The 18,888-nt window shown below is 38.5% G+C and overlaps 1 protein-coding gene across 1 annotated transcript in view; it reads right to left on the minus strand.

Annotated features, from left to right (window-relative positions):
• ESR1 (estrogen receptor 1) overlaps positions 1-18,888 on the minus strand; it is a 265,211-nt gene that overhangs the window by 65,868 nt on the left and 180,455 nt on the right. Inside the window, exon 6 of the mRNA XM_032407648.1 lies at positions 13,116-13,254. Within this exon, the coding sequence (XP_032263539.1) occupies positions 13,116-13,254 (139 nt within the window). The remainder of the gene's footprint in view (positions 1-13,115; positions 13,255-18,888) is intronic.

Genomic DNA, 18,888 nt, shown 5'->3' on the forward strand with positions numbered 1-18,888 from the left:
TGGAGTGGGGGGTGGGGTGGGAGGGATGGGGTGACTGGGTGATGGACACTGGGGAGGGTATGTGTTCTGGTAAGCGCTGTGAATTGTGCAGGACTGTTGAATCTCAGATCTGTACCTCTGAAACAAATAATGCAATATATGTTAAGAAAGAAAAAAAGAAGAAGAAGAATGTAGCAGGAGGGGAAGAATGAAGGGGGGGAAATCGGAGGGGGAGAAGAACCATGAGAGACGATGGACTCTGAAAAACAAACTGAGGGTTCTAGAGGGGAGGGGGGTGGGAGGATGGGTTAGCCTGGTGATGGGTATTGAGGAGGGCACGTTCTGCATGGAGCACTGGGTGTTATGCACAAACAATGAATCATGGAACACTATATCTAAAACTAATGATGTAATGTATGGGGATTAACATAACAATAAAAAAATTAAAAAAAAAAAGATTACAAAGAAAACCTTAATAAGTCCCAAAAATAATTGAAATAATGTAAGCAGTATTCTCTGACTCCCAAAGCAAAAAAAAAAAAAAAAAGTTTATTAATAACAAAACAAAACAAAAAACAAAAAATACCCTGGAAATTAAACTGTTTATTAAACAACTCTTGAATAAAAGGGAAAATAAAATGTGAAGTTGCTGAATATAGGATTTATCTTACTTATTATCCTTATTCTAAGGATAATATTCTAAGGGTAGATAGAATAGATAGATAAGGATATTTTAAGGATAATAAAAGCAAGATACATCAGAATCAATGGGACATAACCAAGGAAGACCTTTGAGAAAACTCTTTGCATTAACTACCTCTATTATGATATGAAAATAAATGATTTTAAAATCAACTCAAAAAGCTAGAGAAGGAACTACAAAGTTAACTGAATGAAAGCAAAAGGAAGGACTTAATAAAGTCAAAAATATAATGATGAGTTAGAAAGTAGAAAACCAGTAGAACTAATAAGAAAAAATTTAAGCTAGTCTTTTAGGGAAAAGAATTGACAAAATACAGAAACCACTAGCTGACCTAAGTTTTCTAAAAGAAGGATAAAAACACAAAATAAATTACAAGGTGGAAGTAACCATCAAGCCAGAGGAAAATTTTTTAAAATCATCAGAAATTTTATCCAATTCAATGCAAATAATTTGAAAATCTAGAAAAAATAAATAACTTGATCAGATTTATATACCAAAACTGACTCCAGGAGAGGTGAAAAGTCTAAAGAGACTAATTACTACAGAAGAATTAAAGTGGGGGTGACTGGGTGGTTCAGTCAGTTAAGCAGCTGCCTTCAGCTCAGGTCATGATCCCAGTGTGCTGGGATCGAGCCCCACGTCAGGCTCCCTGCTCGGCAGAGCGCCTGCTTCTCCCTCTCCTCCCTGCTTGTGCTCTCTCTCGCTATCTCTGTCTCTCTCTCCAAAATAAATAAATAAAATCTTAAAAAAAAGAAAAAAAAAAGAATTAAAGTGTTCAAGGAGCCCCTCTTTGAGAGAGCCACCGGGTCCAGAAGGTTTTGAAAGACAAATATACCAAAATTTGGAGATTTAAAGATCAACTGATCCCAATGCTACTTAAACTTTTCAGAGCATAGAAAACTTCCAAACTCGTTTTGTGGGGCATGTGTAACACTAATAACAAAAACTAGTAAAGACTACCCAAAGAGAAAATTTCATACCAAACTTTCTTATAAATTTCAATGCAAAAACAATAACCTTCATTCCTTATAAAAACACCTAATAACACAGAAATCCATAGAAACTCTTGTAATAGGAACGTATAGGAAAAAAGAAATGATGTTTACTTTGTCATTATTTTTACAAGGTATTAGAGGTATTATTTAACACAACTAGATAAGAAAAAACACTTCGATTCTTAGGGATAGAAAGGAAGAGGTAAAACAACCTATTTGCAGATGATACGATTATGTATTAGGAAAGCCTATGGAAATTAATAGAACAACTACCCTAAACAATAAGTGAATTCAGTAAAGTAGTGTACAAAAATAACATGTAATATCAACTATCTACTTATGTGTAAACAATATGTATATTTATTTATATTAACATTATATATATAATAGCTAGGCATAATCTTAAAAATACATGCAAAATATATATAAGGATACTTGAAAACACTTCTGAAAGACACATGAAAATAATCTGAACAAATGAAGAGGCACACCTTGTTCTTAGGAAGATTCAACCTCATAAAGACATTAATACTTCTTAAGCCAACTTATATATAATATGATCTTAATAAAATTATCAAGTTTTCTTATGGAGTTAAACAAGTTAATACTAAAGATCACCCGTAAAAAGAAACCAGGAAGAATCACCTGTAAACCCCTGAAAAATCCGCAAGCAGCATTGGAGATAGAGCCTGGTCAGAATTAAAACCCGATTTGGAGCTGCCATAAGTAAAGCTATGTGGTATTGATTCATAAGTAGATAAACCTTAGAAGATAACTAAAATTTCATAGAAGGACTTAAGTTTATGAAGGAATTGAGCGTGTAATTAAGGATGCATCTCAAATCACTTGAGAAAATAATTTTTTCATAAATGGTGCTGGCAATACTGAAAAGCCATCTGGAAAAATATAAAAATCAGTCTTTATTTCTTACTGTATATCAAGATAAATTCCAAATGGATGGATCCAAGACATAAGAGTAAAAAGTACTAAAAGCAAGCAGAAGTGAATATAATTATAACTTGGGGGCAGGGAAGCCATTCCAATAATGTGAAAGATTCATATATTTTTGCCATAAAACTTAACTTCCAAAAGCATTTTGCACACCAAAAACCTCCATAAACAGTTGAAATGCAAATGAGAAACTGAGAAAAGATTTTGGCAACTTATACTGAGAAAAGCTAGTCTACTTCTAACATACCTACAGTTCCTAAAAATCAAGGAATAGAAAAAGACAAGCTGGGGGTGCCTGGGTGGCTCAGTCGGTTAAGCGACTGCCTTCGGCTCAGGTCATGATCCTGGAGTCCCGGGATCGAGTCCCATGTCGGGCTCCCTGCTCAGCAGGGAGTCTGCTTCTCCCTCTGACCTTCCCCCTCTCATGTGCTCTCTCTCATTCTCGCTCTCTCAAATAAATAAATAAATAAAATCTTTAAAAAAAGAAAAAGAAAAAGACAAGCTGGTACAAAAATGGACAAAAATATGAATACACAATTCACCAAAGAATAAATGAAAGGGCCTTTAAACATAAATAAGATGCTCGATTCCATTCAAAAGTAAAAGGAAATGTAATTAAAACCATCCTGAGATACTTCTTACCTATCAGATTGGCAAAAATCCAAAAGTTTGACAACGTCTTCTACTGGAGAAGCTGTGGAAAAACAAGCCCTTTCATACATGGCTGGTGGAAAAGCACAATGACAACTAGCCAGTAAAAAATTCTCATGGGACATTACTGGATGGAGCTAGGACAGCAGCTCCCTTTGCTGTTGCTATCAGCAACTAGAGCTCCATGGCTTTTTACCACCAAACATTTCAAAAGCTAGTTTACATTTCCTTTCCCTAATTTTTCCTGCCCATCTTCTCTTTTATACATTATACTTTCATTTAACACATTGATACTCTGGTTGTTGTTGTTGTTGTTGTTGTTGTTGTTGTTGTTTTCCTACCTCTTTACTAAAAATGTCCTCTTTAGGGACAACTGTGATCCCCAGTTAATAAATGCTTAGTGCCGGGCGCCTGGGTGGCTCAGTTGGTTAAGCGACTGCCTTCGGCTCAGGTCATGATCCTGGAGTCCCGGGATCAAGTCCCACATCGGGCTCCCTGCTCAGCAGGGGTCTGCTTCTCCCTCTGACCCTCTTCCCTCTCGTGCTCTCTGTCTCTCATTCTCTCTCTCAAATATATAAATAAAATCTTAAAAAAAAAAAAATTAAAAAAAAAAATAAATGCTTAGTGCCTTCCCCTTGCTCCTACACATCTCTCTGCAGTATTTAGCATAATTCATCCATCCCTCCCTTGGAATCAGAGACTGTGCTGCTGTCCTCAAACAACTCTGCCTTAGCCCCAGGCTGGCAGGCGGGATTCTCTTCTCCTTACAACTCCTAAAGGTCAGACTTTTAAGAGGTCTTTCCTCAGCCCTTAAGACATCTCCTCCACTGTCTTGTCTGCTTATCATATTCACCCCACACTTTTAACTATGGAGATGACTTGAATCTTCTATCTCCATCTCTCTTCTGACATCCAACTTCCTGCTGAACACAGCCTTTAGTATATCCTTTCTATATCTTAAACTCAACATGTATAAAGAAAAGCTCATCAGATATCCCCAATACCTACTCTTTCCCGTGTCTTTCTAACTCCTGTGCATAGCACTGTCATCCCTTCAATGGCCAAGACCACAGATCTCGAAACCTTCTTCATCCGGGCGCTCTACGCCACACTCACACTGAAGTAAGGGTTTGCTCAGGCTCTGCTCTCCTCAGAGGCTGAGGTGGATCCCGCTGCAGCCTCCACTGCTCATCCTGACCAAACCTGCAAGATACAGGAGAAGCCCTTTTCCTCTCAGGGGTATGCACTAAGTAACCCTTCTTTATCATCGTATCATGCTTGTTGCATCTTATTTTCCAATGATAAAGTCATGATGGATCTTAGAATCACTGGCAATGAAGAGTGGTAAATCATGTAAACAGGTTAAGAAACTAATTCTCTACTATGGTATAAAAATCAAAGAAAATACCAATGGTATGCTTTTTCCATCTCTCTTCCATTTGATGAAATGAAAATACAGGTAAAATAACAAATAAGAATATTTAATGACTTAAAATGCCACTAGAAGCTTCAGAACAGAGACTTCATCCTTTTTCTTTGTATTAGGAGACCTCAAGAAGTCAACAACACCAAAAAAACTGGAACTTAATCATAGATCATGAGGTCATATAACCATGACACTAATAATAAAGACAATTTTGACTTATAACAGGAAATGAAAACAAACATAGTAATTTCTTTTATCCTGAAGACAAACCTCAATGTACTCATAAAATTAAGAGCTGTCATCAATAGGAAAATATCCAAGTAGTACTAATACCCTGACATAAGTAATATTTCAAAGATGCATAATCTGTGATCATTGACCTTGATAAACCTTTGCCAAAATCTCTTGCTGCCCTCCTAACAGCTCCAAAAGGACCAACACGTGGAATGTTCTCACCTTTAGAGTTATCTATAATCAGAGTGTACTTTTAGGCAGGATAAATGTATAGTAAGTATATTTATGCCAGCATGGGAATGTCAAGAGTGAATCAGTATATAAATGCAAGTGTAAACCAAGGGCTGATTTTTACTCTGAGTCTATAACCATTAGAAATTGATGGAGGAAAATAACACTAGACATGAATGAACTGGGGTGCAGTGGGGCCCTGCTGAGGTCTTGCTTTTGCTTGCATTCATTTGTATACCACTTTATTCTACCAGTAGACAGTAAATTCCCTGAGGACAGGTCTGCTTCTTAAACTTCTTTTTTTTTTTTTCATATCCTCCTGTATCATGCAGAGGCCCAGAGACATGGTGGTTCTCCATAAATATCTATTGAGTTGACTTACACTGAATCCTAACTTACACAGACTTGAGTTGTCGTCCTCCTTTATCACTGGATTTTAATGGGACTCGCTAAAATGCGTGAAAATCCTTCCGATGCCGACTATGGAGAGGTACCCGTGCCAAAAGCAGATCTGAAGGGGATTATTTGGTTATCCCTATGTAGCATGTACGCCTTAAATAATATTAAGATATTTTAAAATTAAACTGTCAAAAATACTGTTTTGATTATACTTAAGTCCCTTAAGCTGATGTTTAATTGTTAATAGTAAATGGTAAATACAAAAATAATATGGTATGTAAAAATGTAAGAAGTCAAATTAACCTCCTACACAGGATTAATTCTTGGGCTGAAATTCTGCCTTTTCCTCTGGAGCAGTTTTATGTTCAGTGGATCCTCACTGTTTACAGGCTTATTCCTCTAGAGAAGTTAAAGACTTGTGGCTTAGCAAGGTTTATTATATAGTGCTACTTAGTTGCTTTTGTTTTTAAGGAGAAACCTTGGTTTCAACGGTTAGTTTTTTTTTTTTTTTTTTTTGCCTTTTTTCAACAGAACCCCTACAAATGCCTTCATGACTTGATGGCCAAAATGACTTTTCCTGAAATTCCAGTATGTGTGTGTGTGTGTTTAATATTTTTCATGAGATAAAATTCACATGTCATAGAATTGCTCCATTTAAAGCATATAATGCAATTGGTTTTTAGTCAAATAAATATTTTGATTCATTTTCAATGATAGGTAAGCAGTAATAACAGCAGGTTGCTAATTTCTCCCCTTTTTGGCCTCAATTTTTCTCCTGTACTGTTTACAATTTCATATTCCCAGGATTTGTCAGAATGCTCAATGAAAGACTTTTACAAATCAGTCAACTGGCATCTGCCGTTGAGTAATTAAGGACTCGGAACCGGAAAGAACCAATGGATCCAGAGTCAGAATATAAATCTTTTTACCTGTATGCTCATACAATTAATGAGATATAGCATAGAAGACAACCCACTGCAGTACTGTACTCATTTAAAGAAGTTAAATAAATTTTGCCTTCCTTTCTTTTCTTTTTTTATCCAATTCTATAGAGTGAAAAAAAGGTTATGAACACATTTCTTGAGATATGAATGAAGCAAACAGTTATGTTAAATAAATTTTGCCTTCCTTTCTTTTCTTTTTTTATCCAATCCTATAAAGTAGAGTGAAAAAAAGGTTATGAACACATTTCTTGATATATGAATGAAGCAAACAGTTACACAAACCAAAGCCCACCTGGAAAGTTATGGAAGGAATCCAGCAGAATTCCCAGAGTGACGAAAATTGTCTCCGGTTCAGGACTGACTTTTCTGATGGGTGGATCACTTGTCCCCCACCCCTCCCACTGCACCTGCTTCCCCAGGTACTATAATGCCCCCCTTCCATGCGGCACACATTTTTTAGAGAGGAAAAATCTGCAAAGGGAATAATATAGAGAGGTCCCTCTCTCCATACCCAAGAAACCTTTAGACAGATCACATTCTGAATTCATCAACTTATTTCAGAACTTTATTTTTTACTCTTCCAAATAAAGAATCTACAAAGAATTTACATCAAGCTTTACACGGGAAAAAAAAGGCTACATTTTTTTCCAGTGATTATTTTTTTTTCTTTTTTCCTTTTATTTTATTATGTTATGTTAATCACCATACATTACATCGTTAGTTTTTGATATAGTGTTCCATGATGCATTGTTTGCATATAACACCCGGTGCTCCATTCAGTACGTGCTCTCTTTAATACCCATCACCGGGCTAACCCATCCCCCTACCCCCCTCCCCTCTAGAACCCTGTTGGTTTCTCAGAGTCCATAGTCTCTCATGGTTCGTCTTCCCCTCCGATTCCCCCCCTTCATTTTTCCCTTCTTACTTTAAAAAAAAAAAAAAAAGCCAATAAAAGTGTTGCTGGAAGCACTGTTTTACTTCCATGTTTTTATTTACAAGTTTTTTTCTGAAATATTTACAATAAACAAGCTAAATTGAGAAATGTTCTTGCTTCTAGAAAATGACTTTTTCTTTTCCATTTAAAATGAATGTATCATCTGGAAACAGTCTGCTATTTAGTAGAAGAGGCCAAATGCTTTCTCTGGTGCAGCAACCTGTTTTTCTCTTAAGGAAGAGAACTCATTCCTATTCCATGCCTACAAGTAGAACTTTCTGCTGTTCGGTACTATTTCCTACAGGCAGAGCGTCCTGATGTGGGAGCAAGGGGAAGAGCTAGATCAACAACCCTCTGGCCAGATACTGTATGAAAGGAATATTCTATTTGTCGAATTAAGCCCTGCTTTTCAAATGGACGAATAGTTGTTTCTCTGAGAGTGAATGGGACTCAAAACAGAGTGCTTTGGCTTCACTGAGAAATCCACAAATATTTCTCAGAATTTGTTAGCACTGATGGCGCCAGCAAAACAGAATTAGACTGTCCCTTGGAAACTGGATAGTCTTCCTGAACACGCAATTTACATTGGTTCCTCTAACATGACATCTGCCTTCCTGCGATAGCAAATTGTACTCCTGCAAGAGCAAAGAGACCCCACCAGGAATGATATATGCTGAACATTTTCAGTCTATATTTTTCCAACGGGAGCACTCAAGCAGGACTAAACGAAGAGACGCATTCCTAGTTGACACAGAGGACATATTTTGTGTTTTCTGGTGCCAAAACACACCAGAGGATTAGGTGCTAGAATGGAAAATAGTTCTCTCCATTTCCTGATTACTTTCACAGGCATTCTTATTATCTTTAACTTTCCTCTTGTAAAACACACACACACACACACACACACACACACACACACAGCATGAGAAGTTACTGGGTTCTTTATTTATACCTTATAATAACCTTTATTTCTTGGTTTTCACAGGAAGAGATGACTGCATGAAGTGCTTGGAACTCATTGCTGCAGGACACAGGGAAGAACTGGAAAGTGTGGGTAGGCTAAGCAGACCAAGGGTAAAATTAGCCTTCGAGCATATGACTACCAGGAAAGCTCTGAACTACCAGAATCAAGATACCACGGGTTGTCATCAGGGAGTAAATCAGGCAATAACTCTTTTTAAATAAACTCAAGATAGGAACTATGTCCTCCGTTCACAAACGTGGGATGGCAACCCAGCAGGTTTCTATATTCCTGTAATCACTAAACCCCGTGTGCCAGTTCTAACATCTGAGTAATTACGAGGCATGACTGGGACAAATTTTATCCTCCTGATGGTCTTGTAAGGCACAAGGTTTGAGAGAACGGGACATCATTGTCATCAATCGCAGATAAGCCCCGTCTCCAGTTAGCATTGGTAATCCGTGGGTGACGGGACTCCGTGGGACTCTTGGCTCTCTCTTTTCCCTGTTTCTATCATAGAGGTAAACAGCCAATGGAGGTGGCTGACTTTTCAAAGGTTGTGTCACAGAGCCTGAGCTAAAATTAAAAGGAGGACGTAATGCTCATTTTGTGCTTACCAGCTGTCAGTTAAGCTTTGAAACTTAGGGATTTCTATGGTTTGTTACAAAAAATGTTTACTGTGTACAATCTGATGGGAAAAGAGCAACAGGGAGGGCAGAGTGATTTATGCTAATCAGAGAGTTGGATGTTATCAAAAGGGCTAGAAGCCTGCAAGGTAAAAACATAAACAGTTATTCTCAGCTATCACTCAAAACCATCTTGCAGGTAGATGGAACTTCAAACGGGCTGCTGAGCACATATTTTTACTGGTATGCACAGATCAATGTCATCAAAGGGAGTCATCCCTCCAATACAAAGGGTAATTTAATAATATTGAAATTTCCTAATATTTGGGTGCATGTTAATTAGGAAAGTGTAGAAAATTTTATATTATAAATCAAATTTTTTATTTTATATTTTATATTATTTATATAATTTACACTTATTTATATACTTTTCTAATTAGTAAAATGTGCCTGAGTGTCCTTAAATGCATTAAGATCTTGAGATTACTCGATAGTGGCTTTAGTTATGGGAAAAAATAAGAAGAAGCTTATCCCTGTTTGGAATTCAGAAGCTGCAGAACAGGTTTGTGGAGTAGAAGCAGAAGTGTAAGCCTAAACCAAGCACATTTAGTAATTTTAAAAATCTTTTCAAAACAGACGGATTTTAATTTCTGCTAAATCTTTAAGGGACCAAGCCAGGAATTGATGAGTAACAATGAATAAGAAGTGAGTGAGTTGGATGCCAAGAATAGCTGAAATGATCATCAGATGTAGATTCTACTGACTGCCACAAACCACCCGGCTGACCTCAGCCAGTGAGATTAACAAACAAGATTAACAAAGACTTACTGGGAGTCATAGAAGACTTTGTGCATTGGAAGTAACAAAAAGATGAACAAGCTCTGGTTGCTGCCCACAAGAAGCTTACGAGCAGGTGAGGAAGAGAAGACACACAATCACAATGTCTGCATGGCAGAAGGGGACTGAGAGCAGACCACACACAAGAACTGAGACCAAGGAAAGGCCCCCTTCGTCTACAGAGGGGAGAGTGTAAAGAAGGGTTTAATGGAAGAGTACATCTGAAATAAGCCATAAAGAACGGATATATTGCTGACAAGGAACCCTAAAGGCAGCCTTTCAGAAAAACTTGGAATGTGTAGTTACGTTTATGCCCCTCGGGCTGAATTCAGTACCCAGGTGTTTTTAGCCTGGACAAGAGCTCACCAACTTCACCTAATCCTCGGCACTGCCTTTTGGACTCACACCCACTGGCCTTCCTCATTTACAGCATTTGACTGGTTCTGCAGATGTTTGTGTTTAGAGAGTCATACTAGAGAGTCATAATTATCAAGATAAGAAGTCTAGACAGTGTCTTCTAAGGAACAGAAAGAGCCAATTGAAGCTGAGTCAGGAAGCGTTGGGATCACAACTGTGCCTTAAAGAAATCGGGGGCAACACTGTGGGGGCCAGACTGAAAGAAAGAAGGGTGGTGGCCAAGAGAGACAGACGGTAGTGGAGAGGCAATAATCTGGAGAAGGGACAGTGAGGACCTGTGCAGAGGGCACATGGGGGCAGAGGGATGGAGACCAAGGGGAGATATGGATTTCAGAAATGGTTCAGAAATGACTTGATAGCTGGATAACCTAGTGGGGGGTGGTGTGTGTGAAATCCATGATTAACTTAAACTTTATAGCTTCAGTGTCCAGGTGAATGTTGATGTCACAAACAAAGAGAATAAAGAAAAGGAACAAAATGGATAAGGCAGACAATATATTCAAGGGAGGGATATGGTGAGTCTGAAGAGCTTACAGGGCACTGAAGTAGAAAAGTCTAGAAGAGTTGTTCTCAACCAGGGTCAATTTTGCACCTCCCCTCCTGCCACACACTGGGCATGTTTAGAAATGTCCAGAGACATTTGGGGTTGTTATCACTGGGGAGGAGGGGTGTTATGAGCCTCTAGTACGTAGGGTTCAAGGGTCCTGCTAAACATCCTAAAGTGTATGGAACAGTCACCACAAGAAAGAATGAACCTGCTAAAAATGTCAGTAGCACAGACACTGAGAAATCCTGGTCTAAAGGAAGTGAGAACTTCCAATTGAGAATTGAAGAAAGTAGGAACAGAGGGAGATGAGAAATTTCACTCATTCACACTGCAGTAAGAGACTTGAGAGAACATTACCTACAATGAAAGTATGTGGGAAAAGAAGAGAAGCAGGTGGTGGACAAAATCCTAGGCAATATCAATACCTCATTAGCAAAATGAGTTCTTTGGGGTGGAGTAATGTCACAAATCATTTCACATTTATTTTTTAAGTCAACTCTACCCCCAACATGGGACCCGCATTCATAACCCCAAGATCAAGAGTTCCACGCTCTACTGACTGAGCCAGCCAGGTGCCCCAACCCTTTTATATTTAAAATGCAATGACATGATGACTGTTTTCAGAAAGTGTGTACTCAGAAAGATAGATATGAATGAAATGGGGAATCATGGAGAAGATCAGTAATGAATGAACATCCTAAAAAATTAAGCATTGAAGATACATTCCAGTCTGTAGCAGGGAAGGATTGTATGTGGTCTGCAAATTTGTTATAACCTGGTCACAGAACCACACAGCTGTAACACAAGAAAATTAAGAAAGAAGAAGTTGGAGGAGGAGGAGGGGGAAGAGGTGGATGAGAAGAAAAGAAGGAAGGAAGAAACAAAGGAAAACAAAGAAGAAGAGGAGTGGAAGGGGGAAAATGGCAAGAGAAACAAGGGGAAGGGAGAGAAGGAAAGGAGAACAGCAGAGACACCTCTAAAAGACACAGAATACAGCGCGAGCGAAGTTCTAAAGAACAAGACTCGTAGCCATCCTCGAAAATTTTGCCAAACTCTAATATGGGAATCTATTCCACGAACAGCAAAATCTGCTTCTTGAACAGTATCATCACTGTTTTTCAAAAGCTATCTAACACAAAATGACGAAACAGTAAGCAATACCTGTACAATCCTCCGGGACTTAAATAAATTTTGCTGCCACTCTGCTCCACTAGGGCTTGCCAGAGGTCAGGGGGCCTGGAGAGGGACAGGAGATGGGGAGGTAGTGGGGCGCTCCAAAGTGAAGGAATGTGGAAGGATGCATCATAGCCACCTTGGCAGCCTTAGACTGCTGAGCAAAGGCAAAGGAAGTTTGCGAGAAACAGCTAGAAGATGGTCTTTTCCCATTCAAATTGTTATGTGGCCCACAAATACTAGGTATGCCTGGAAACCAAGAGAGGCATCACTGACCCAGAAAGAGGATGAAGAACACGTGCACAGGACAGAGGCAGTATGAGTGTTGAGCCAGATAGATCTTGAATTCCAAACTTGGCTCCACCATTGAGTAGTTTGGTGCTGTTTGCGAGTAGCAGAATGGCTCTGAAACTTAGCTTCTTTCTGGTCAAGTGTGAATGGTGGGCTTCCCAGTCATGCTGTGATGTTTAAAGGACATCATGTATGTAAAGCGTCAACCCAAATAAAACACATTAAATAAGGCTGCACATTTGAAAACAGAAATCTTCACTTTTGTAAATGAACAAGTAACTTTTATGAATTGATAGAACTGGGAGTGGCCTTCAGAATGCTGGTCAAATTTCCTCCTTTAGCTGATAGGAAAATTGGAGAAGGAAATGAGGAGGCTATTGTGGTTTGGATGTATGTGGGCCAAAAGAGACCTTAATTAAAGGGAGGTTATTCATTTTTTTAATGTAAGATGAAGGTAGAGTTAGAAAATTAGAGTCCATAGTTATATAGATGTGTATATATATGTATATACACATCTATACATACATTTTATATGTATATGTACATATGATATACAAATTATATATGTGTGTATTAGAAATAACAGAACTTCTCTGAGGATGCTCTATTATGATGCCTAGCATCATCCAGCAGAAAGTTGTCCTTAACTTTCTGTGAACTTCACTAGACTATATCTCCCACATTCACCCCTTTGTAAAGTAAATATATCTCATAAAGTTCTTGGGTGCCTCACAGAGTACCAAATAAAAGAGTTTTAGGAATAAACTGGTGATTATAAAGGATATGCTTCCCCCAAGCTACAGTCAGGTCACTTACCTGTCCAGGAGCAAGTTAGGAGCAAATAGGAGCTTCCCTGGGTGCTCCATGGAGCGCCAGACAAGTCCAATCATCAGGATCTCTAGCCAGGCACATTCCAAAAGGTGGACTTGATCGTGGAGGCTCAAATCGACAAAGCCTAAAACAAGACAAGAAAACCCTGCTGACTTAAAATGAAAAGTCGTCATTACCAATGAAATGAATGCAACGAGGCATCTATTTCCTGTTAGATGGTATGGCATGTAATGGAAGCACACTGGATAGGAAAGTTAAGTAACTATTTCTAAATCTAGTATATCAATGAACAACATTAAGGTAGCAGTAAGTTTCTTGGTGCCTGAGTGTCACATCTATAGAAATATACTAATTTACACAACCCACTTGGCTTTTTATAAAGTTCTATACTTAGTGTTAAAACTTATTATCTTAGACATTGTTTTTTACTTAGACATCTCTAATAGCCCTATGTGATTACTATATTTCATTTCTGATTCAGTCACAGATATTTAGGTATAAGAAATTTAAACTATTTGCCTTAAACCAAACAGGAATTAGAGCACAGGCAAGAGCAAAGTCACTAAATTTCTATTTCTTTGTTTCATCACTAAGCCATGCTCTTTTTTTTTCACACCATGTAAAAGAAAGTCTAATGAAATAGCATGTGTAAATAAATAACTTGGGGGAGAATGAGTCAGATGAATAAAGTTGACATTATAATTACTTCTAGTAATAAAGACTAATGTGCCCTTGTTTGATAAAGGCTTTAATAGGAGATTAAAGTTTTTCCTAATCATTACTGACAATATGGCAGATGCCTAATGATAATAATAATAACAACAACAATAAGCAAGAGGAGGAGAAGGGGAAAAGGGAAAGGAGGAAGAAGAAGAAGGATGAGGAGGAAGAAGAAGAAGCAGAGGAGGAGGAAGAAAATGGCCAACTTATTGAGCCCTTACTACAGTTTTGAAGTACTAAACAATTAGCTGACCATTTCTGATACATGGATGGGCCATCCTTACTGCTAAGTAGGTGACTAACCATATAGAGAAACCCCAACTAGAGAAAGACCTCAGAGTCTATGCCCCCTGGGAGTCATCATTCCCTAATCAAACCTCACAAATTCTATCTTTGAAGTAACACTAAAATTCTTCCTCTCCTTTCTATAGTCCCACTGTTACTATTTTAATTTAATTCCTAAGAGTCATCTTTCTGACTTTTGTAAATCAACATAATTATTTTGAGACTTACCCATGGTCTTCCATGTATGAATAGCTGATTCTTTTTATCGCTGAGTGGTATTCCATTGTATGGAAATATACAATAAATAAATACAATTTGCTGATCCTTTCATTGGACATTTGGGCTGTTTACAGTCTGGGGCTATTACAAATAAAGCTTTTATGAGCAATCTATGTACTAATTTTTTGTATGAACATAGGCTTTCATTTCTGGGGGGTAAATACTTAAGAAACTGCTAAATTGTCCATTTTATATTCTCACCAACAATAGATGAGAGCACTAGTTGCTCCACATCTCACCGATACTTGGTATGGTCAGTCTTATTTTTTTTTATTATTTAAAAAAATTTTTTAATTTAAATTCAATTTAGTTAACATATAGTGTATTATTCGTTTCAGGGGTAGAATTTCTTTTTAATTATAGATATTCTAGTAGATGTACAAAGGTATCACACTGGCTCTGTGGTTTTAATTTGCATTTCCCTAATAACTAATGGTGTTGCACATCTTTTCATGTGCTTCTAACAGATCATTATCATACATTGTATTGATGTTAATTATGCATTTATCTGTAAATTCTGCTAGCCTGCATATTCATCAGAAGCACCAGATGCATGATTCTATCAAATTCTGCTTTTTAAAACCCATATTTGTCGCACCTTCTCCTACATCAATCAACCATTCCAAGGACCATAACAGTGTAGACTTTCTCAGAATAGGTAATGGAAAAAGTGAGTTTCACTCATTTAAAGCAGGGCTTGCAAGCGGAGAAAAAATGGGTAGCTCTGTTCATTAAAAAAAAAACAAACAAACCCAAAATATTAAAACACAGTGACTGGGTTTCAGGCCTCCTTGATAGAAAAAGGAACAGGTATTTGTACAACCTACAGATATTTACCTCTGGAGTACACTGGGTTAAAATGGACTAACCTTGTTCTGGAAGAAACAGCGCCTGAGGCAATAGGAAATGTTTCTTTTTCTCAATACCCAGTGTCTAATGGGATAAATTGACTCCAGTGAGCAGTACTTAAAAGGAAAGCTCTCAAGGAAGTTTTAATTCTCTAAGATTTTACCCCGATCTTTTGGGTAAAGCCTCAGAATAGCAATGTAAATGGACACTGTCAATTAAGCTCACTTTCAGAAATATTAACATTCAAAAGTGATGTCTTCTGGGATGCCTGGGTGGCACAATGGGTTGAGCGACCAACCCTTGGTTTCTGCTCAAGTCATGATCTCAGGGTCGTGAGATTGAGCCCTGTGTTGGACTCCACACTCAGCATGGAGTCTGCTTGAGACTCTCTCTCTCCCTCTCCCCCTCCCCGCCACGCTCTCTCTCGCCCACTCTCTCTCTGTCTCTAAAATAAATAAACCTTTTAAAAAAGTGATGTCTTCTTTCATGACATTCACTGTTTTATATGGGAAAAAATATAATCATGTGATAATGTCATCCATGATGACACGTACACCATGCTATTCAATACCCTCCAGAAACCTCAAACACTCACACAGGATGAGATTGGGGAGTACCTTTTGAGAGAACCACAGCTGGCCACACAACCATTCAATTTTGGAAAACCAAAGGAGTATTTTCTGGTAGTAACCTTACATATTAAACTGAATCATACTTTTTAATTCTCGCTTCAAAACTTTAGTGCAGGGCACCTGGGTGGCTCAGTCGTTAAGCATCTGCCTTCGGCTCAGGTCATGATCCCGGGTCCTGGGATTGAGCCCCGAATCGGGCTCCCTGCTCCGCGGGAAGCCTGCTTCTCCCTCACCCACTCTCCCTGCTTGTGCTCCCTCTCTCCCTGTGTCTCTCTCTGTCAAATAAATAAATAAAATCTTAAAAAAAAAACACAAAACATCAGTGCTATTTAAGTCTGACACTTTTAGTGGTCTCTTGGGTGCCTCAGAAGCTCACCATAACCATTTGTACCACACAAGTCTGGTGATTATGAAATCTGTCTGAAGTATGTCTGTTAGCAATAGTTTTCAGTCTGGGTCTAGCAAAATTGCTGGGGCCTTCTGTTGAGATGATGTAGATCTCTCAAAAAGAAATAGTCTCTTTAGTTATCTTTCCCAGCTGTGCATATTGCCTTTAGACAAGGGTTATTATATCTCTTGCACAGTGCCCTTTGCAAGTTCCTGGGGCAGAGGTGGCAGTGGAGGCGCAAAGATGACTATCAATCAACCTTTCTTGATGAATGTGAAGGCCACTAAAGACTGTCCATTAAAGACTCTAAATTCATAGCCAGTGGAGATCAATAATGTACTAAATCCCAAACAAAATTATATTATCTATCAATAGACATCAAGTTTCAATCCTTAGCTTTTTCCTTATAAACAAGAGGAATGATCCAATGTGCAGTTTCAACTGGATCTGCTATAATAACATAAAGGCATTCCACAAGGCCTTTCTTGAACACTTGAAAGTGTTGCCAAAATGAAGATGGGAGGGAGAAGCATTTATGGGATATGAAGAGAGGCATCAGTGACAGATATTCTTACAGGTGACATAGTGAGAGACGATTCACCTCCCATCACTTGGGGACTCACATCTTAGTGACAGGGACGGTGACAAGGGGCCCTGGGCCTGTGGAATCCACACCAGTGGGACAGAATGCATACCTAAAAAGTAGTAACAATAGTTTATTGAGACCAAGGGAGATCAGATGTAAGGAAATCTCATTTTTTAAAATAGAATTTTAAAAGAAAGCAAACATGGGTCTTTTCCTCTAGCCCACATTCACAGATCGAGTAATAGAGTATCTAAAGATGGAATATCCTGGAAGACAGAAATGTCTCACCTCCTACTCCCCACCCACTAGGTGGGCAGGGATCTAATGAAGTTGAGGGAGGTCTCTTTCACAGAGAAATAACCCCTTATGCATACAACTGACTCATTATCTCTAGCTTCATCACCGCATAAATACATTCCTGCCTTCTGTCCTCCATTATAAAATAACTGTTTTTCCTCCAAGATTTTTATCTTAGTTTTAACTGTGAAAGGACCTCATGGCATGTCCTCCTCTTTCCCTTGGGCCTCATGAGACCCTAACCCCTCTTCCCCACTCTATTGGAGCCTGCCAGACAAATTACTTAATTTGCCTTGGCACACAGGAAATCCTTCAAGCCTCACCCTCCCTTATGGGGTATGACGTGGCTCTTAGAAATGACATTGAAAAGTGTGCTGAGATTCTTAGGCAAAATGACTATTATAATATGAATGCTTGTGAAGTTCTGCACTGCAGTGGGGTAAAAGGTAAATCACAGTGGCTCTTCAGGATAAGGATGAGGAAAAATAAGCACTATGGTAATTATATTTCTTATTTCCATGGGATAAATCTATAGAGAGGCAAAGTGAGGAAGAAACCTTGTGGAAGAAAAAAAGCAACTAGAAACCAGGTGGTTGGTTCCCTTAGTAAATCCACTGGAAAAAATATTAGTTTCCTGACCTTCAGAAAAAATTAATCATGTTCTCAGTCACATGATGACCCAATGTTCTCCAAAATGTCACTTATGAAATTGCCTATTAAATGCTTTTTGTATTGCTTTAACTCAATGGGAGAAGATTTAAATAATTCATCTCTTCCTCTGGATGCCAAAGACTCAGTGAAGAAGGAGAAGATGAAGAAGAATGAGAAGGAGGAGGAAGAGGAGGGGAAGAAGGAGATGAGGAAGAGAAGAAAGGGGGGAGCAGAAGAATGGAACATGAGACTTTAGCATAAAGACAGCTACAAGCTGAACAAAATTGGGGATTTCTGGGAGAAAGCCTACAGAACAGATAATACCAGAGGAACCTAGATCCCAGTTCAAATGCTGAGCAGTCTTCATGCCCTCCATTTGTAATATTTTTTCTTTTTTCTCCAGAAAATGGTCACTTGATATCATACTATGGACATGTACCCCATGATATGACCTCCCGCCTCCAAATAAAATCTTAGATCCTCTTTTTATGCAGTCCCATTATAGAGAGACCCATTAAAACTGTGATTTCCATTCTATAACTCTTTAAGCATATCCAATAATATACAAGTACTGAAAAAGTTTTAAGAAATGAGCTGAACCCATTTAAACAATTTCATGCACCACTCTTACCAAATATATAGCACTGTTACAAAGTAAAATAAATGGCAACAGATCATCAGTTGTTTAGAAATATTGAATGACAATGCAAGAACATGGGCCTCCTCCCCAGCCTACCCTACATCACTATGTCTGTGTGTATTCCGGCTTTCCTCTGCTATAATAAAGGGAAGTGTGCAGAGGCCCCCCTCTGGTACAATATCACTTATCCAACATTCTTATGCAATCACCATACTAATAGACACCCACCTTGCCAATACCGAGCTGACACTTTCTTGAGGCTACAACAGCCCTCAATTCTCAGGCCCGATTACGAGGTATTTCCAACATGGGATTTTTTTTATTATGGGGAGGGTACACCCCCCTCCCATCCTCCCAATGGAATGAAGAGGAGAGAAATAATGAAAAGAGTATGAGCTGAAAAGTCAAGTAGACCTGGCTTGAAGTTCTTC

Source organism: Phoca vitulina, unplaced genomic scaffold (assembly GCF_004348235.1).
Source record: "Phoca vitulina isolate PV1807 unplaced genomic scaffold, GSC_HSeal_1.0 scaffold9, whole genome shotgun sequence".
NCBI classification, from domain to species: Eukaryota; Metazoa; Chordata; class Mammalia; order Carnivora; family Phocidae; genus Phoca; species Phoca vitulina.